A 21,584-nucleotide genomic window follows, 5' to 3' on the forward strand; every position below is an offset into this window, starting at 1 on the left:
GTGTGCTCAAAAATATGAGCTTGTAATTTCTGCTTGTAAAAACAGAATCAATTTTTGTAAATTAAAACTTGTATGATGTATTGAGAATTTTGTCGATTTTTATAATTACATTTCTTTTTAAACACTAAATATAACGTGCAAACATATAAAAGGGTGCACATACATACAACTAAAATAAATAATAATTAATAATAGTAATAATAGTTTTATTGCACTTCAGTTATTTTTCAAATAAAATATTAGACAAAATAATAAATAGTCGGTAACACTTTATTTTACGGTTACTTCTGTTAGTTGCTTATTAGCATTCATATTACTAGAATATTAGCGATTTTATTAATGCTAATTGAGCACATATTAATGCCTTATTCTACATCCCTAAACCTACCCAATACCTAAACTTAACAACTAAAATATTTACCAATTATTAGTAGTAATTAAGCACATATAAACTTAAACCGCTAACTATTAATGATCAGCTAATTAAGAATGTATTGAGGGAAAAGTCATAGTTAATAGTGCATAAGTTTATCCCAATTCCAAAGTGTTAATAATTATTTATGACTGAATGAAGTGTGTCGGTGTATGAAGTTTTGCATTTTGCCACGAAAGCAACTGCACACCAACTGAAGAATGGAAAGCTATTTTTACGTTTATTTTTTTGTTTCAATATTTCCTCGTAACTGTTTGCTTCTCTCTCGCCATTGGCAGGTTTGTGCGTGTAGCAGCGGGGTAGTAGTGTCTGGTCTGAATGCAATCGGGCCGCACGCAGTCCCTGGTGTTATTGACCCTGCGTGCGTGTCTGTGGAGAGAGGGACGGGCACAGAGCCAGGGGCCTACACTGGTGCCAGCTCAACAATGCCATACGCAGCCTCTCGTGCCAAGATCAGAGTCTTGTCGATGCCAGCATGAGGAACAAACGCACGTGGCCCGAGCCAGCATCCACTCTCCGATCCAAAGGTTACGCATGCTGCCGAGCGAAAGGCTGCGAGAGGAACCGTATGTGGCAAAGAAAGAGAAAAAAAAGAACTGCTTACATTTTTGGCCCCAGACTTCTGATCGAACAGCAACATGGTCATGCGTTTGGGCTCTCTGTGATAGATGCAGTAGTACTTCACCCACGTGGACACGAAGGAACCTGATTTGATATAAAACAGAGAGCCATGTAAGAAAGAAACAAATGCATAGCAAATAGATCTGTTTAACAGCGTTCATACACCTTCAGGGAAACACTATTTTAAGCAATTAAGTTATATGAGATATGGTACATATATAGTAAACTCTTTGAAGGTTATTTTAAACATTGAAGCAGTTCTGGGAAGGAAAAAAAACTAACTTGTGACGAGCATAACAGCCACTCATTTTTTCACCTTCCTTTGATTCTTTATTCATTTTTTAATTTCCAAGCGGCCAGACAAAGAGCTGATCATAATTATAACAATGTTTAAAGGGTAAACCTGCGCAAAACAATGTGAGATTATGAGATATGGTATATCTAAGTTTGTGAGGAGACTGGAAGAGCGCTCTGCAGGACATAGAGCGCTATCACTTGGAAGCAAAATGGCCTACACTGTCATTTTCTCCGAGTAATAAATCATTCGGAACTGTAAAGGGTCTGCTTTTATTTCTGTTCACCGACAGAAAACAATCATGATTGCGCTTTCTGCCTTCTCGTCTGAAACATGAGGTCTTCACGAAAATGAACCGAAACTCGAAAGCGAAAAAGACATGATAGATATATCTATAGGCAGCTTTAAATGGCCACTTAACGAAATAAAAAATATCTTAATGAACTTCAGTTCAAAAAAGTCTAGTGACTTCGGTTTTATTTGAGTTATCTAAAATATTTTTTGGAGACTGACGAATGCAGTTTTTGCAGTTTTCAAAATCAACTTTGAAATGTAACGCTATTTTCAAATGCGCTCATGTCCTTAGGTCCTAAGCTTAACGTCGTGGGCGGGACTTGTAGAAACTGACCAATAATCGATTTGACAAGCATGTGATTTGCATGTATAGAGGCAAAATTAGAACAATGCCAGTAACTGACCATGAAAACAAGGGAAACATCTATTTTTAAAACATACATGTAGCTATAGTGAATGCATTTGGATGCAAATATACAAGTCATTTGAGAATGAAGTGAGAATAATGATGCTCAATGACGTCACTGGCAGTGTTACACACACACACACACACACACCAGTGTTATCAGTCATGTCTTAGAAATCTGAGAAAACATACGTTTTTCTTGCACAAACAGGTATCCCTCCATTGTGTTCGGACTGATGCTCTTATGTTCATGCGGGTTTTCCTTCATCTTCTTCATCAAACATTCCACCTCAGAACGAGTGCTCTCGAACCGGTTCCGCGTCTGAGATAAAACAAAGACAATTTAAAAAGAGGAGGTGAAGGAGCCATACGATGTGAAGAATGAATTCGAAAATAATTGTGGAAAGCTGCCACTATGCTATGAAACAACCGCTCTCCTTAAATACAGCATATCATTTACCAGGCTCATAGTGAAGCGGCTAGTTTTGAATATAGTTGGCATTTTGGCAAACTAACTGCATCCGCCAAGTCGCCAGTTTGAGTCATGTTTCTCCCCTGTCCAGCGAACCTACAATCATCCTCAATTAAAAGACTGAACAAGACACAATGATTTGCTTGCAATTTACTTAAAGGTATAGCTTGTAAAGATTATGTAATATTGACAGCTAGTGGCTAAAATGGGGACAGCAGTGACTCGATTTATGCGGTATGCTGTGTTTTCCGACATCTGGCAACCCAGGGTGTCAAAATAATAATAAGTTAAAGGTGCAGTGTGTAGAATTGATTGCGGTCTAAACTCTAAATATATTGGAGAGGGGTTTTTTTTCACCCGGCGTTCCTCCTCTGACTTGACGCACACGCACGTTGCCAGATTGACAAAACCAACAGGAATGAGCGAAATTAAATATGCTGTATTTTCTGCCAACTGGCAACCCAGGGTGCCGAAATACAATAGGGCAAATTGGCAGGTGGGCGGGTTTCAAAGGAGAATAACTAACTGTTGCGTTGTTTTTTAGCTTGTTTCTTCATTGTCATTCAAAGAAACAGTGAACATGGCAAGATTCCTAAATATCGGCAATCTGCAAATGTATTATTTATGTATGTTTTAATAAAAAAATCCCCTAATGTGCGACATCTATGAGGGTCTGTCGTGAGAAACGAACTTACGTTTTGAATGCTGATCGTTAGGTCTGTCTTGAAATGGTTGAAGTCTTTGGCCAGTTCGTACCCATGATGATAATATGTAAACAGACCCTGTAGAAAAGCCAGCAACTACACGCAGAAAAGAGGGAAGCAGCCATCAGTAAAAATGAAATAATAATACATAAAAAGAATGACATTAAAAACGCGATGATGTTTTACCGGCTCCACAAACTCAAACATCTTCCTCTCCTGAACTTCCTGCACTTTGAAGACATACTCCAGCGAGACCTCATAGAAGTGCTGCCTTACGATGTCCACCTGGTTATCTGCCTGATTACAAAAAAATTAAAAAATTCCACGAAATCAACCTGAAGGTTTGCAGCCTTTAGTTCATGTCTGCAACGGCAAACCAAACGCTTTTGCTATTACAAATGAAGCCAAGCCTTTCAATGCATCTGCCTCCAGTTTACCGTTTCATAGAAAGACGAACCCAACAACTGCGGATAGTAAAGTGCAACCGCATGCAAAAAGTTACTATAGCCTCAGAACATACCTCGTGAAGATGCGCTTCCTTTTTCTTTGCAGACAGACTGAGGTGTTTTTCCAACACTGTGCAGTACTTCTCCGTCTCTTTATCATATTTCTTTTTGGCCTCCTGTGGGATAGTAATGCAAACTCTGAGTCAAACTGAAATGACAAAAACAAGCTGAACAATCACAAAAGCTAAAATGTGATATGTAAAGACGAGCACGTACGCATACATGTATTCGTATTTTAAATTTAAAAATACATTGCTTAACATTATTTACACAGTAGATGCTTAAAGTACATTTAAGAATGTGCTCGTAAGTTCATTTTAATGCAATATACTGTAGCATTGATCAAATGGCTTAGACAGGTGTGCTAAAATTTTTATTTTAGCATATATTTAAAATGGTAAATATCACATTTTGCTTTAGTGGTAAATAACATACAAGTACATAAAGTGTATTAAGTACTTTTAAGTGGTGTGTACTTTACAATAGCTCATTCTTTTCTGTTTTAATTGTCTTGAGGGCCTTGGCCTCTGAACTCCAGACACCTGTAGGCGTCTAATAACCAGATGCACATCCACAATAATGGAAAAAAGCCACTGGGTGTGCGAGTCGAATTTGTCGTTAGGGAATCAAACGCCTGCACGCGGCATGCATGAGCTGTAAAGTTGGCAATAAATTTGCACCATTGTTTAAAAAAAGACACAATTCTTTGCTACATTTCGAATTATACAGATTTATCGCATCTGTTTGCATTCATCGTGAACATTTTAATCGATGCTTACACGTCGTAACCAAAAGATGGCAGTGCTGTTTAAACAGTTAGCTGAACTTGGACGTGCGATGACTTGGCTCACATGGAATCTGCTTGTTTTGACTATGTAATATTACTCTTAAGTGACAAATATGCCTTTGACTGAGGTGCTTGATAACTGAAACCAACAGTGCTCTTTCAGCATCAAGTGTTTTGAACTTCTGCTCTGACCTTTGCAGCTCCGATCTGCTCCTTCCTGAAGCGCTCCAGTGGCAAAATCAACACATCGCTGGCATTTTCAATCTGAGGACACACAAGTCACAGGGTTCCTGTTATTATCCCTATAAATCACACGCAAAATCACACTTAGCCAGAAAAGAACTGTCTGTGTCCTAAAGTTTCTCCTCATTCTTTGCCACGTGTTTTGAAAACTGCTTACTCTCGCTTAAAACTGAATGTAAAATGTGCACATAATATTTATATCACTTAAAGTTAACATTATCTAACTATATATACTGCGACATCACCCAGCCCCAGCATTAAAATTTACATCAAGATTATTATACATATTGTTCTGGTAATTGTATGTGTGTGTGTATATATATATATATATATATATATATATATATATATATATATATATATATATATATATATATATATATATATATATATATATATATATATTATATACTACTACAAATATACCCATGCGACTTATGACTGCTTTTGTGCACCATTTTTATAATTTGGATGGATGGACCACAAGATAAACTTATTCATGACAGCTGCTTCTCATGTTTAACACTTCACTTACAAACTAAAGACTCAAAACAGTAATGAAATATTAACGTGGCCGAATTGGACATGTTTATAGCCGTTGAACATAGAGACAGCTATGTTGGAGTAACCACTTATTAGCAAGTCGCAACTTTTCTTTGGCAGCCGTAAACCACCTAGCCTTACACTGTGTGTACATTAGACGTGTCAAAGTGAAATCACACATACAAACTACAACTCTCGTCAAAAGTTTGCAAGTTTGCAAGAGTTTTTTTTTTTTTTCAGTAGCACTAGGGTAAATGCTATAGAAGATTCTTTTATTTTTATTTTGTTTATTTAGTCCTGCTCTTTTTATTTATTTTCTTGTGAACTATATATAACAATATTATAATAATTCAGGACAATACTAAAAAAAAAAAATAACATGCATTTTGTATTATCCCACTTATTTTTGGTAGAATACATTTGCAGATTTTATGTAAACTTTTGACACCAAATACAAAGTTCTGTAACTGTAGCCTAGTCCTAAACCAAAATTTTAATTTCAACTTAAAGAAACTTGTACTGACTGATCTTAACATGTCAATGCTATTATTTTGTCTTAAGATGCACACCATTAATGCTTGTTTCTAAGGCATGTTTATAAAAATGACCTAAAGTCTGTGTGAAGTCAATTTTGATAACTGCTTGTAAACACATTATAAATGTTAGAAATGCATTGCTGAAACATGCTACAAAGACTGTAAACTATATAATGCTTAATGATGGAGTTTTCTTGGGTGGGTCTAAATGAAGCCACCGAGCACTTCGAGCATATACGCGGTTTACGTGATTTACAAAACATCTGAGCTTGGTCTCCTTATTTAAATCAAGCTGCTTGAGGAAGACAGTTGAGAGAGACGACAGCTTTGCCGTGAGTGGGCGTGGTTTCAGAGCGGACACGCCCCCGGTGATTTTGATACCTTATTTATTTACTTCAAATTTTTTTTTTAGCATTTCAATTTGGCTGGGTGGTTAACAACCATTTTTCCGTGGTGTGAAGACTTCATAATACTGACTTCACACAGACCTTAAACGTCCTAATTGATCTATGGCCTAATTCTTATGGTTTAGGCTAAGCCCCGTCTATCAAACCGGCCTAGAAGGCTCAGTCTGAGGACTAACTGACGAAATGACATTGTTATTCACATGGCAAATGCTGTAGTGGTTGAACTGTGCTTTCGAAAACCCTCCACCCTCCCCAGCTCCACCTGCACAGATCTACCAAGAAGGTCATTCATGTTATACGCGCGGCAAGAAGCAAGAGGGTGACTTCTGGCACATTTTACAATTATGTTTATTAATGTGCAAACAAGCTAAACTAATAGCAGTCTTGCTCTGCCTCAGCAGCGTAGCAACATAGTTATACATAACATAGCAATAGCGAAACGATGATGAAAAACCTGCTGACCATTCGTGTCCTCTCATCTTCCAGGTTCTGCAAGACTCCAGCAAACTCCTGTAGTGATTTGGCTTCGAAAGAAAAGAAACAAGACTGGTGATCACACACGGCATCTTGACCACATTAGCTTAATTTGCATCTTCGAGCAGTGAAGTCAGACATTTGTCATTTTATAATTCACCACAGCCAGCCTGAGAACTCAAGTAAGCAACGGTTATTCAAAACCGAGCCAAGAGCAACACTTTCCACAGCGCAGCTCAGTCAAATTGTGCAATCAGGATTGAGTTTAACATACACAACAACTGTGTCAACCATTACAAGCTGACAACACAGAGCTTGCTTGTGTTTAGCGCTCTTACGGCCAAATACCAGCTTCAGCGAAGACTATTTAACACCTATGACTAAACAAAACACAAAAATAATATACTTTAAAAGAATATACTGGTATACGTAATGAATGTAATGTTTACAGACACTTATATAGTTAACGTATTACATTCAATTTATTTGCAACTAGTTGAACTTGAATTTTGACCCATTGAAGTAAATACATCTTTATATGAGTCGTAGCTAAAAATATACACGTAAAAAATGTATCAATTAAAAATTGAAATTTGACTCATTAAAACAAGTGCACTTTAAAAATATAACAAAAAAAGTATTAAAATAATGATTTAAAAGGACTTTTTTTTATTTTGACATTATTACAAAGGATACTTTTTAAAAGTCTACTTAATTATGTTAAGAAAAAGTCATGAAAGTATACTTTCTTTAAGTAAACTTACATGGTATTTTATTTAATTGTTATTGTATAATCCGCAAGTTTTTTAAGTGCACATTTAATACAATTAAGCACACTTCTTTAGCATTTTATTAAGGTGCTGCTAGGCTAATTCCTTGTATTAAGACCATTATATGCATGCATGTCTACAGCAAAACCCTTTTGAAAACGTAAATACGTAAATAAAGAGCAATTCTTATTTTAACTAAAGCAGCTAACTCATCAAACCTCTCAAAACGCCCGTCCTCAGACGCACAGTGGATGCATTACTTCTGAAGTTATAAAGCTTCATAAGAAACGAGATCAACAGAAAGCAAAAGGCTACAGGACTGCAAGGCTGCAACTGAAGATGAGATCAGAAAAAAAGGCAAGTCGATACATGTTCCTTCTTCAGATTCAGCCAAGCAGGATTTCAGCAAGTTTCCATGTAAGGTGCCAGGACTTACAGAAAGCCACAAAAATTCCCACAGGTTCCAACACTTAAGCCTTTGATGCCACACCATCAAGAGGAATTATGGCAAATACATAAAAGCTGAGCTGAAACCTTGGTTTAATTGTGGCATAGTAGGGGCTAAATGAAACGGCCGTGTGGACGGCCCTCAGTTAAACCTGTCTTTTTGAGTTAAAAGCTTGTAATGAATATATTGTGCAAGACCTGGAGTGGGATCAAATGGCCATGGATCAATTTGTACTCAACATTGACGAAACTGCTTTAGTTGAGTTCGTATGATGGCATACATTGAATAACGCTTTGGGGTTTGAGCCTGTAGTATACTTTTTGTTTCTTGCATAATACACTGACTAAGGAACAATAAACATTCAAAAGAAACAATGTTATGATCTCACCAATGCATATCTCATCATCGGTTTCCGCATCGCCAATGCACTGGAATTTAAACTCGTTCAGCGACTCTGCAAACTTTCTCTTCGCAGTGGACAAATCTGTAAAAGATGTGACAAGATGTGTTAAAATGTGTCTAACGGGGATAGCACAAGGTGACAAAACCACAATGTTTTAAGCCAGAAGGTGAGAGAACTTGTACTGCGCTTTGGAAACTTTGTGGTGTCTGGGTCTTTCAAAGACATGAAAGTGAGACTTCAGTTAGTGAATAACAAAAAGAGATTACGAGGGGGAAAATGTCTAAAAAAGAAAGCTAAGGAGAGACAGAATGAGCCCAGAAGTGCCTAAAAATAAATAGAGTTTATAATGGAATGGGAATTGATCAGATTATAAATCAAAGGCAGACCCCTTGGTTTTAGATTGTCATAACTTTGGAAAAAATCTTCAGAATAACAAACAAATAAGAAACTTGCAGGAAATTGAACCAAGCTGGGTTGTCAACCCCAGTAGCACTTTTTATTTTGAGGTAAATTGCAAATACTGTACTTTAATGTAGTGACCAATTCTCAATTCTTGTTGCTAGCGTATGATCTGTTATTAGTACTAATAAAGCACATATTAATGTCTTATTCTGACTTTATTTTAGATCCCTCAGTCCTACCTCATACCTAAACTTAAAAGTGCTGTATGTAAGATTTTGCCTTTGCTTTGATTTGTGAAATCCGCCCATCGCCAGTTTATCCAATTGTGTTTGGGGATCCCGGGTTGCCAGTTGGTGAAAAAAAGAGCGTATTTAATATTTAATTTAATATTTTGAATTTGGTCTGCAATCCCTAGTTCAACCACTCGGTGTAAATCCTACATACAGCACCTTTAACAACTACATTATTAACTATTAAAGACTTAATTCACCCCAGAATGAAAATGCTATTGTTAATTACTCACACTCATGTCATTCCAAACCCATAAGACCTTCGTTCATCCTATGAACACAAATGAAGATATGTCTGATGAAATCAGAAACCCATTTGACCCTCCATAGACAGCAATACAACTGAAAAGATCCAGGTCCAGAAACGTAGAAAATACATTGGTAAAACCGTCCATGTGGCTCAACTTCAGTTTTGCGACGCTTATGAGAATGCTTTTTTTTTTGAGCAGAGAAACAAAAAAAAACATAATTTAACATAGTTAAACATAACTCAGGGGAGAAGAATAGTTTAAGCAAATTACGTTATTGCAAAGAAAAAAAACACTGATGTCACATGGACAGTTTTACCGATGTATTTACTACGTTTCTGGACCTGGATCATTTCAGTTGTATTGCTGTCTATGGAGGGTCAGCTGGTTCTCCGATTTCATCAGAAATATCTGGTCCCACTTAATATTAGGTGGCCTTAAATACTATGTACTTACATTTAAATTAATAATTTAGTACAATCCACTTATTGTGTACATACTAGTTTTCGTAATTGCATCTGTAATACATTTTTTTACTTACATTTATAATTACACATATGACCCATCCATTACACCTTAACTCACCCTTAAACCTACCCATACCACCAAACCTGTCCTTAACCTTACCCGTATCCACCTCGATGGCAGCAAAACCGTTTTGCAATACAATATGAACACAATAACTACATTGTACTTATTTTCTGGTGTACGTACATAGTATTTAAGGCCACCTAATATAAAATGTGACCAAATATGTGTTCTGTAGATGAACGAAGGTCTTGTGGGTTTGGAACATTAGTAGAAGATTAGTAGAATTGGAAGATTAGAAGCAATTAATGACAGAATTTTCATTTTGGTGTGAACTAACCCTTTAATACATTTTTTGGGCAAAAATTCATAGTAAACCATTCCCAAAACTAATATATATAGATGTGTAGTAATTTTGAGTATTGTACTAACAATCGATAAATGTAAAAATGCTTGGAAAAAAAGTACTACAAAAATGCTATTGATATTCACAACAGCGAGAAAAAAATATTCAGTTTGAAATTAAAAGCACACTTTGGGCAGATTGCGCGTAAACTCACTCAAATACAGATGCAAAAGTAATACTTGATATTTAATAATTGGAAATCAACTCAAAGGCAAGTTTGCCAGTAACAAGCACATTATTCATTTCGCAGGACATGCATTTACTTCTTGTGAAACATATTGACCCAGTTCTTCATGGAAAGAAATATGATTCTGTTTGGCAGCGGCTCGCTTTGGCTTACAAAGCTAGCAGGTTACAATACATTTCACAATGCATGAACAACACTGTAAAACAGTTAGATCTGCATCAAATCCTACTCACAAACTTCACACAAATTGCCAGTTAATTTATGACGACACACAGGTATCAATAATCGTTTAACTTCACTAGTATTGGGATCGACGGCTAATATTTGGATAAAGCGACAATCCTACTTCCCAACAACGATCAATTTGTTATCTATGGACGCAGATATTCCAGCACTCGGAAATCCAATAATGGATATTTAATTAGCGGCCAGTGCTAAAAATAAGCAGCTTCTGTTGACATCCACATTCATCAACGTGCGCTCCAAGAACGCAGAATTCCCCAAAATGTTTCTCCTCCCGCGTCCTCGGCTTCCTGCCTTCTGCCCGGAGACACAATGGTGCCGTCCAAGGAAGGAATGTGCGCATACAGTTGTATATGCATGCACAAACACTCACAAACACTAGCCAACAGGAAATCAAATAAAAAGATGCAGCATTTTTCTTTCCAAAGGCTTCAGTGGAATGCCGCAGATGTGCCATTACGTGCCGTCCGAGCTTCAGTTAGCATGGTGTTTGCCTGCGCAGTCATTTTTTTTCTACTTTTTCTAAACTAAAATAACCAAAATATGCAGTCAGTTTTCTGATATCATCAGAAACACGTCTCTATAATGTAACACTCACTTTTTTTCTACATGTTGAGATCACAATGTACTTTTTTTTAAATTAAAAAATAATAATGAACATTATCCTAAACAAAAAATGTATTTTCTAGAATTATATACTTCCACCCAAAAGCAAAAATTTTATTAAAACTTCCTTCACAGAAGAGGCGTATTTGAGTCCAATGCATGATTTTTTTATTTTAATAAAAATATAATTGTTTGGTTAGTTTATGTCTGTAAAGCTATGGAAGACCGTTTCCAACACTGAAAAAAATACTTTTTATTTCACAATTCTGACAATTCTAACACCATTTTCTTACAATCGTAAAATTACAATTCTCACTTTATATTTTACTCACAATTGCATGTAACATACAATAGCAAATGTATTTCTCAGAATGTGTTTATATGCGATTCCGACTTGAAAATTGCCCGTTTATATCACAGAATTCTCAAATAAAAGTCACAAATTAAAATAAAACTAATCGCAGAAGATCTGTATTCAAGTCTCTGTGCATGTAAACTTTTAATTAAATTATCGTTTATTTAAATGTAATTTTTATTATTCATATTAACATTTAATTCATACGCAAATTCAAAAAAAAAAAAAAAGTGTGAATACGTAGCTAATTAGTTAGTTACTTAGGGTCATTAACCCACTCTACTTGAACTCGTGACAGGAGAGTGTCATACGCACAAAGAACAATGACAAGCAATTGAATGCTTTACGTGTCCACAGCGACGATCGGTTGATGAAGTGAGAAAATGGAAACACTTGGAAGTACGTAATCAGCTCTTGTTTCGAATGTTTCCTGTCATGGGAAGAGACGGAGCGCTGCTGGTGTGGAACGGATACCAGCTGCTGTCTGCAGGGAGCTCTCGTTTTGTCCTCCCGAATCCTTCATCATCACGCTCATCAACTTCTTCAGATGTTTTAAAACATTAGAATGAGAGACGAGCCCTACAGCCGTCTTTGTATAGAGAAGTGCTCTAAAAACAACAATCATATATGACAATAACTACATTTGTGAGCCCCCTGTTAGAAAATAGCAGTGTAGTTAGCTTTTGGCTAGCTGCTTCATCGAGCGCATAGCTTTAAACACGTGGAATCTTACAGTGTAATAAAACACCGTTTCATCTCGACATATTTCTCGTGCTTCTCGACGTGTGTGCAGCGCATCGGCCCGTAACCTTCAAGTGTTTCGGAATGCTAACAGAAAGATGTCATGAACAGAGTCGTGGCTGAGGTCCAGGAGCACATAACTCAGCTTCAGCCAAGTGAAGGAGTGTAATTTGTCTCTAAAGACCATTACGGCAGACACTTAGCAGTCACTTTGTACAAACCACCGACTCTGTTAAACACGTGCTGTATGGTTGTTACGCACTCACAGCTATATGCAAAAACCTGCATCATAAACCTAAAAATGGCCGTCTAAAGAGATCTGTTCGAACTTTTACTGTAAAATTACGAGCGACTTCACGCAAAAAACGCAGAGTACGGAAAATACTTAGGAAATTGAATTAGAATTAGAATAAAATGGAATTGCAAAGAAAGATTTGCTCACATTTTTCTCTTGAAATGTCTAATAGAAGTACAGTTTAAGATATTTTTGAAATTGCAGTAAAATTTTTAAAGTATCTTGTCTAATGTACTGACAAGCATTTATGGTAAACTAAAATCTACCATAACATCCTATCTATTAACTTGTATTGAACGCCATGTATTGAAATATGCTAAATGTGCTCAATGATAACTTAATGTACTTAAAAAAAAAAAAATTATAACTAACATCTTCAAAGTGTACATAAGTGTTATGAAAGTGTACTCTCCTTGAGATTCCTCTCCTTTTTCACTTTCATTATTTTGCAGTGCACAACCAATGGGTAAATAATGGCGATAATTTTATAATATACTAATTCAGAAATGTTCTTTACATATATTAAAACAGAGCAGAAGAGATGATAAAAGCCTTTGTGATGTGAAGACTGGAAGACACATCTCTCCAGATGGTCCAAACGGCAGAGCTTCCATCACACACAGCACTTTAGCAGCAGGGAGCTGTACTGGGCCACACAGCGAGAGCTAGTCAGAAGCCAAAGTCTACTCAGCAAAACACCACCACATCACTGCTAGACATGCGCATTATAACGACCTGTTAGACGTTTCACTTGGAACTCCAGTAGGTAAAAATCAATGAAGATGTAATTAGAAGAAGACGCAGATATGCAGTCAAGTCCATTCATTCGTAACGAAACGAACGCTTTCTGATATGCGGTCCATAACGGGGTCGTCAAAGTCCAAACGTGTTGCACATGCGAATGGGAATACACGTAAACTATGGAGAAATAAACATTAAGTCATGCTTGTACTGAAGTCATTGCGATAGATCACGCTGTTAAGGCGGAGCGCAAAGTCAATTTCTATTGCAAAATCTACAAAAAAAACAGAATGAAGAGAGACCGGCATGAACCAATGCATTTCTTTTTTGTATTTTGTAGCAATAACTGTTTGATAATGTATGTTTCCACAACTATTTTTTTCTTAAAAAAAAGATAATTACAATTTCGGTAACACTTTAGAGTGGTGAACACCAATTCACTATTTACTATGACTTTTCCCTTAGTTATTTACTAAGTTGCCTATTAATAGTAAGGTAAGTTCAGTATTGGGTAGGAGTAAGGATGTAGAATAATGTCATGTAGAATAAGAAATTAATATCTGCTTAATTACTACTAATATATGGCTAATATTCTAGTAATGCGCATGCTAATAAGCAACTGGTTAAGAGATCTTAAAATAAAGTGTTACCACAATTTTTTAATCTCTGGATTTTGTAATGTTCTTTTTTTTTCATGCAATTGCAAGTTTATGCCTTGCGATTTTGACCATTTTTCTCAGAACTGCGATATATAAACTCACAGTTCTGCCTTTTTTCCATTCCGCATTTTTACATCTTCCGCAATTCTGACTTTCTTGCGATTACAAGTTTATATCTCGCGAACAGATTTTCTTATCGTGAGTTCATATTCTACAATATAAAGTAGTATTTGCGTCAAAAAAAGTCATAATTGCAAGAAAGAAGTCAGAATTAGGAGATAAAAAGTCGCAATTAACTTTTTACTTCTATCCAGCGGCGGAAACTGGCTTCGATAGTAAAAAGGTGTGCACATTAACAAAGATTATACGGTTTTAGCTTGACGTCTCACCACGCAAAATGTCGTTTCTTTTCGAAACAAGGCCAATTATGTATTTTAAGATTAACAGCTTTGTTGATTACACAGTACAACAACATTAAGGAGACAGCCGACACAGAACGAAGCCCTACAGTTTCACTCTACATCCTCTAATTGACCTCTGCGGAATAGGCTCTTGTTGTTTTTGGGTCAGTTTCAGAGCACTACAGTTTCTGCTCATTTAGTTTAGTCAGCAAGATAAGATGAAAGCTGCAGCCAGCTGGGATTTGTGCCGTGGCTGCGCGGTTGGCAAAGCTCGCAGCTGAAGTACAGTTACAGCAGTGTTAGCAACTCAATGAGCATGAAATGACTTGTTTAACCTCCCAGAAATGGCCGCCGGAAAACGTTTCCTCCGTTTTGCAGCTCTCAAGGCAAAAAAAAAAACGCCAGTGAAATAGTCGGAACATTTAAATGCCCGTAAAACAAAGCTTGTGTTTTCTCTGCTGTCGTAGCGTGGGCACAGGAAGCAGATTCTGATGAAACAAGGATGGCCCGTGAAAGTGGATTTCCGACACTGATGCACAAGTCCTTCGGAGCGGTGTGCCACAGGAAAAGGAAATAATAGGGTAGGAAGTGAGTTATAACCGGACGTTCAATTCCCGCAAAGTCAGCACTACAGCATGATTCAACTTAATGACTAAAGGCACTGTCCCACTACCTGACTCAACCAACACACAACCTGGGTCAAGGATGTCCCACCTACAAACAGTTGACATCAATAAAATGGAATTAGAAACATAGAAGCACAGACAGTGGATACCAATATGTTGGGCATATTGGAAATAGCAAAATGTAGCATTACATTACGCACTTCACTACGCAACTTTCAAAGTAAATAGTTTGGAAATTAAAAAAACACAGGTTCAATATGTGAGCCCTGGCACGTTTTTAATTACATTGATAGAGGTATGTATTGCGGCAGTTCAGAATTGAAATATCTATGGACTGTTGCTAAAAGTTAATACTCCCGTGTTGGGAACATGCCCTACACCGACCTTGAACCTACACGACTCACACCTAAGAACTCACACCTTAGTTGATTCAACCGTCTCATTTCAACTTCCTTTTACACAGATTCTAACAGTTCTGTCTAACCGTAGTTACACGGGATTGAACCGGATCTCCTGGTCTCTCAAGAACATCTCTGTACAAACCTGCAGTCTATGAAAACATATCTGCCGCTGCATATCGTGAGCCTAAATTAGCAAATTAGCCTCAACCACCAATCCTTCAATGGCTGGCGCAGCATTAATAATTCATGGCATTCAAATAAGCAGCACAGAGCACTTTGTGGAGATTATGGTTGTTTAGATGGCAGTATTTTGAGCCATTAGCATATGCTTATGACTAAAAATGTCAAACATCAAATCAGAATTATGCATAAGGATACAATTAGCAAAGCGCGACCAAGTAGCCCTGTATCAAACTCTGGTTTGTCCTTGGTCTTGTTGGTTCTTTGTCGTTCTTTTGCCCTCTTTGTTTGCTCTCTGTGGACAGATGTACTGTAAATAAACCGTCTGTACATGGCTGAGCAGGCTGACATGATATTTCTGCTGACATGCATTATAAAAATACCTATATGTTACAACATTTAAATTAATAATCATAGGTATTGCTAGGTGTTTCTAATTTCAATAGGCAAAAATAAGTATTAAGTAACTTGCATTACAGAAGCTATTTTGTTGATTTTTATTCACAAATGAAAAAGTTCCAAGCAAATCAATGCAGATTAAAGCATTGTATGTTAAACGACATACAGAACGAGTTCCCTTTTAAAAAAAAAAAAGTATGCTTAATTGTATTGAATGCACACTTGTAGTGTACTTTAAATGTTAAAAGTTTGCACTTGAATGAACAAAAGGCCACTTAAAAGTACTTAAAAATAATATACTTTCATAACTATTTTAACACAATGTCCCATTAATAGTTTAATAGCGTTTTAATAATTCGTCTTATTTTGCTGACATATACAAAGCATTTAATTTAACCGTTATTCAGTATTACATTAAGTTAATATATTTTAAATGTAAATATATATTTGTACACTAAACTGGTTTTTAATATTTACAAATGTATGTATATCAAGTTGATTCAATTATAAAGTTAATTGTAATGTAATTTCTTTAATTAAATTTTTTTTAACAAACAAACAAATCATTAGACTTTTCCTATAGGTGTCAGTCCAAAATTTAAAAAATGAGCTACTATATCCTGCACACTATTTATTAAGCATATTTCCCTGCTCATGACACTGGTTGAGCCAACATTGTGGCTCAAACTAAGAGATCACCACAAAATTCACATTTTGAGAAACAATGTGAGACATTACAAAGCAACGAATCCACAGAATTACACAAATTGCGATAAATGCCACTAAGTAACCCTTCCTGATTCCGAGTTTCATCACACGCACTGGGTCGGTACACGGCTGCGAGCAGCACTGATGTACAGCAGCTGCTTCCTGTAGGCAAAAAAAAGAGAAACAGCAAGGAAAAACACCAGATACCATCACGCAGTGCGCACAACAAAAGAGTGTTCAACCTCAGCGCTCTATATAATCAAGTATCCCCTTAATAACTTTCCCTTGTGTAAACAGTCGCTGGAGTGTGAGGTGACAAGAGCGAAAAACAGCGTTAACCTCACGAAAAACAGGATTTACTTGCGCTTCTAAAAGAACCTGTTCTACTATGTAACGTTCACAACTCCGAATTCAATCTCTAGCCCAAAATGACCGACTAAGACTGCATTTCATGGTCTGTGCATGATCTGTTCAGCTCTCCCTGATGAACTGCAGTCACATGGTACAAGTTAGTCAGCCCTAACATTTACATATATTGGTCTTTAAGGCCTACAGTAAACGAAACAGTCTCAACATGCTGGACATACGGGAAAAATCCCAATAGGATAAGGAAAAGGTGTGAAGTTTTAATGGCTACTTTTTTCAATGCTTTCTTCATATTAGTTAAAACACAGTGGCTGTGATACACGCAGACTGGAAAGGTAAACAGAAAGGATCTCGTGACACGGATCTGTTCGTGGTGTACAAAAGAGAGCAGTCCAACATCTGCTGGATACGCACCCTTTGTCTCGGCTAAAGCTGCCTTTCATTCAACCAGCAAGTGTCAGCATGAAACACACCGAGCAGGTGTGTGTGTGTGTGTGTGTGTGTGTGCAGGAAAAAAATGAAAGCATAGGTGAATGGCACCGTATGCTTTAGAATGCCATTAGCTGGATGTTTTAACAATTAGCTGAACTGATGATAATTGCAGATCATTTATATGTTTATGTCTTTGAAATTCGGTTAATATTTTACAAATTTTGATGGTCCCTTCTGTTGACAATAAGGAACTTTGCACTTATGTGTCGACAAACTCTCAGTAGAGTAATAGTAGACTCTCTGAGTATTATTTGCTAACTCTTTATCGCCAACAGATACCCTGCCGACTATACAAGTACAAGTCAACTTAACTCTACTATACGTGTAGGTGCGACTCTACTTGAATGTGTTAAAGGGTCCATCAAAGTAAAGCAAGTTTTCCAGAAGTTTCTAAAGCCTAACAGAAGCCTAATACCAAGACGACAGAAAACAGTCTGAATTCGTGTCCAATTTTAATGCCAGCAAAGCCGTTAAAAGGACTTTTCTTAGTGTAAAGATGCAAAAACAAATAAATAAGGAGTTTGGTCTCAATGGCGTCTCATCTTTCAAGCCTTCCCCCATCTTTTCTATTCTTTGGCCTGTCCCATATCTATTCTCCGCTCTCAATGCAGTGTTCGGCCACATAGCACCCGTCTCCTAGCAACTGCGACAAAGAGGTCCCCAACAAAGTCAGGAAGATTTCTTTTTTTGGTTCCCCCTCCGACGGCATCCTAGGTTAGAGATTCTGGCTTCTGGTTCGGCTGATGCTGACGCAGCAACCAGAGAGGAAAACAAGCTTTAGAGGTCATACTAAAAAAAGAAAATGCAATCACTCCTAACTTCTGTAGAGAAGCGCGGTACGACAACCCCCCACCCCAGTTTCCGGCTCTGTTGATTTCAGTCATTTTTAACACCGCTGCTGCAACAAATGAAACTAAATGGTGCTCTGCGAGAGGAAAGAGCTCAACGCTGCGTGAGCAACAGAATGCAGTGTTAATGCATGCATGCACTACCCAAAGCCATTCTTAGAAATAAAACATTCACTTTGGCTACTTTTAGTTTAACCCTTGTAAAAAAAAAAGGGTGTTTGATTGTACTGAATGCAGTGTACTTGAAATCTTAAAAATGTATTTTTAAATAACCGTACTCCCAGGTGATATAGTAATGCGCGTACTTAAAGAAACTTTTATGGTTATATTTCTAAATACTAATTTACCTTTTGTTGTGGACTCAAATGTTCAAAAACATTTAACTTTCGTATTAAACGCTAAAGCATAGTCTTTTTCATAAGGGATTTTTTTTTTACGTACAACGAAACAGGAAAAGCATCATTATTGTAACGTGTAAGACATCATTTTATATTTGATATCTGATGTTAGGCCCGCCGTATATAAATAGATATGACACTAAAACTGCCAGTAGGTGGCGACAAGTGCCTTGATGAGCGATTAATGAGTGATTCAATGACTCATTCATTCAAACAATTTGTTTAAAATGGTTGATTCTTTTGTAAATGAAACACGCGGCAGACTTTATGAACGGATTAACGAATCGTTGATTCGCACAAAAACGCGTACAAAAAAAAAATGCTGTGTTTTGAAATGTAATGTGAACTGAACTGTTATATAAAATGAATCGCACGCATGCTAATATTCAGGAAAATAACGCTCTCGCTTGTGTGATATTACTTCCTTAACGCTAAAAAAACAGTGATTCTCAAGACATGTTTTTGTTTGTTTGTTTTTGCAAAGTGAGTACATATTGGATAATATCAGCTCGCATATTGTTGGAAAAATACACAGGCTATAATAAACATCACACAACCATCATATATACGTATATCACACTTTTTTATCAACAAGCTGCATGATTTTAGGCATCAACAATGCATGATGTACAAACAGTGCTGGATAAGTAACACATTAAAGTTTAACTCTAGAAGTAAAAGTTCTACTCTCACACACACAGCAGTAAACATTTTTGTCACATGAATGATAATTGAGTCGCTAGATTTTTGTGTTTATGGGGTATTTCAAGTTGCCTTGTGGAAATATGCAATCACAGAACAATGAAACAGTCTCAGGACTGAGGGCAGGAAATTAAGTTATGCTTTTGTGATGCATTTGTATTTATAAAAAAATATATAAACTAGGTCAGATTGGATGCGTTGCATTCAGGCTAACAAGACTGGAAAAATAGTTTTCCTTTATAGTTAATTATTTAAAGTAGGTTTCATATCTTGAATGAATTAAACGATGTCATAAACAGTAATGTAGATGGACAAACTACTTTTTCCCATAACTATAGTATAGTATATGAGTCTATAAATGTTGAATGAAGTGCTAACGTTGTATCATATTCTTGATATATAATGTATCGTACATGATGATATAGATTATGATTCTACAAGCACGTAACCTCATCATATATTGCTAACTAACTTTGCTGTAACCTCATTATATTAAAAGACGGTACATCTAACCCAGCCGAATTACAAAAGAATCATTACGAACAATTAAACGCATGCAATTAATCCAACAAAATGATTGGGTTCAATTAGCATTCCTGCACCTGGCTCGCAGCTTTAGCTGTATGACACTTGACCCGGAAGAACCGCATCCGTTATCCCGGCTGACAAGTTATGGAGGCGACTCCGTGACCTCTTTCCTTCAGCTCTCATTATTAATAGGGAAACTGTGACAAAACTTGGAAAGAAGTACAACACGAATGTGCATGCAGCGCTTTCGGTCAGTAGATAGCTTTACATGTCAACAATGAACGCATTGTGGATATGTTGAAGTAAACTTCGCAAACAGAGGCCATTGTATGGCGTGTGAATATTTAGAACCTTGCCCAAAGCTTTCCGAATGCATATGAGCGCATACTTCAGTGAAATACTGGAATAAATAGAACTTTGCAGAGAAAAATGCTGAAGCGTTACATTCCTTAAAGGAACATGCCACTCTTTACAACTCCCCGATAGTTAAACAGTTGAGTTTTGCCGTTTTTGAATCCATTCAGCTGATCTCCGGGTCTGGCGGTAGCACTTTTAGCTGTAGCTTAGCATAGATCGTTGAATCCGATTAGACCGTTAGCATCACACTCAAAAATGACCAAAGAGTTTCGATATTATTCCTATTTAAAGCTTGACTCTTTTATAGTTACATCGGGGACTAAGACTGACGTAAAATGAAACGGCAGCAAGGTTCCTTGATTATTACAGCGGAATTAACTTTTCATTTACCGTCCGTATTAGTACACAGCGTACCTACAGAAAAGATAAGCTGAATGGATTCAGTATAACTCAACTGTTTGGAAAATGAGCCTATTCTCAAAAAAATGGCGTGTTCCTTTAAGATTCCTCCATAAACCTCAGTCTCAGGCCTTTTACTTCATACCCTTCCATATGGAAGCCACTTCCTGCCACTGAGAGAGAGAATAGAGACTTTGTTTTTCTTGTTGTTTTTTCACTATTCTGACTTATTCTCTGAATTGTCTGATATAAAATAGCAGTTGCCAGTTACAAAGTCATAATTGTGTGATTTAAATGAGAAAATATAAAGAAGTAAGTCTTTTTACCAGTTGTAATACATATATATATATATATATATATATATATATATATATATATATATATATATATATATATATATATATATATATATATATATTTTTTTTTACAATTCTGCCTTCATATTTATAAACAAAAAAATTATAAAAATTGCATATTTATATCTGGTAATTGACTTCAATTGCAGGAATTAAATGCATACTTTGCAAGAAAAAAAGAATTAATTAATTATCTGGTTATTTATTCTGTGGCAGAAACAAGCTAAAGTACATGCACTGTAAATATTAAGTGTGCCTGGTTTAATATTTTCCAGATAACATATTAATTTGCTTTAGCACAATGCACCGTAACAATGTAAATAATTGAATATAGAAAAAAACATTTAACTCTCAAAAAAATAGGGTCGCTTTAATTTAAT

At 36.5% G+C, this 21,584-nt stretch overlaps 1 protein-coding gene across 3 annotated transcripts in view; it reads right to left on the reverse strand.

The window, feature by feature from the left end:
• The window catches only part of LOC122326537 (rho GTPase-activating protein 26-like), a 66,156-nt gene that overhangs the window by 29,115 nt on the left and 15,457 nt on the right, over window positions 1–21,584 (reverse strand). For all 3 annotated transcript variants that reach the window (XM_043221491.1, XM_043221490.1, XM_043221489.1), the window contains exons 2-9: window positions 8,328–8,423; window positions 6,710–6,771; window positions 4,711–4,782; window positions 3,746–3,847; window positions 3,412–3,522; window positions 3,217–3,321; window positions 2,242–2,371; window positions 1,038–1,138 (exon numbers count right to left, since the gene is read on the reverse strand). In XM_043221491.1, coding sequence (XP_043077426.1) covers window positions 1,038–1,138; window positions 2,242–2,371; window positions 3,217–3,321; window positions 3,412–3,522; window positions 3,746–3,847; window positions 4,711–4,782; window positions 6,710–6,712 — 624 coding nt within the window. In that variant the 5' untranslated portion in view covers window positions 6,713–6,771; window positions 8,328–8,423. The remainder of the gene's footprint in view (window positions 1–1,037; window positions 1,139–2,241; window positions 2,372–3,216; window positions 3,322–3,411; window positions 3,523–3,745; window positions 3,848–4,710; window positions 4,783–6,709; window positions 6,772–8,327; window positions 8,424–21,584) is intronic.

Source organism: Puntigrus tetrazona, chromosome 21 (assembly GCF_018831695.1).
Source record: "Puntigrus tetrazona isolate hp1 chromosome 21, ASM1883169v1, whole genome shotgun sequence".
Taxonomy (NCBI): Eukaryota; Metazoa; Chordata; class Actinopteri; order Cypriniformes; family Cyprinidae; genus Puntigrus; species Puntigrus tetrazona.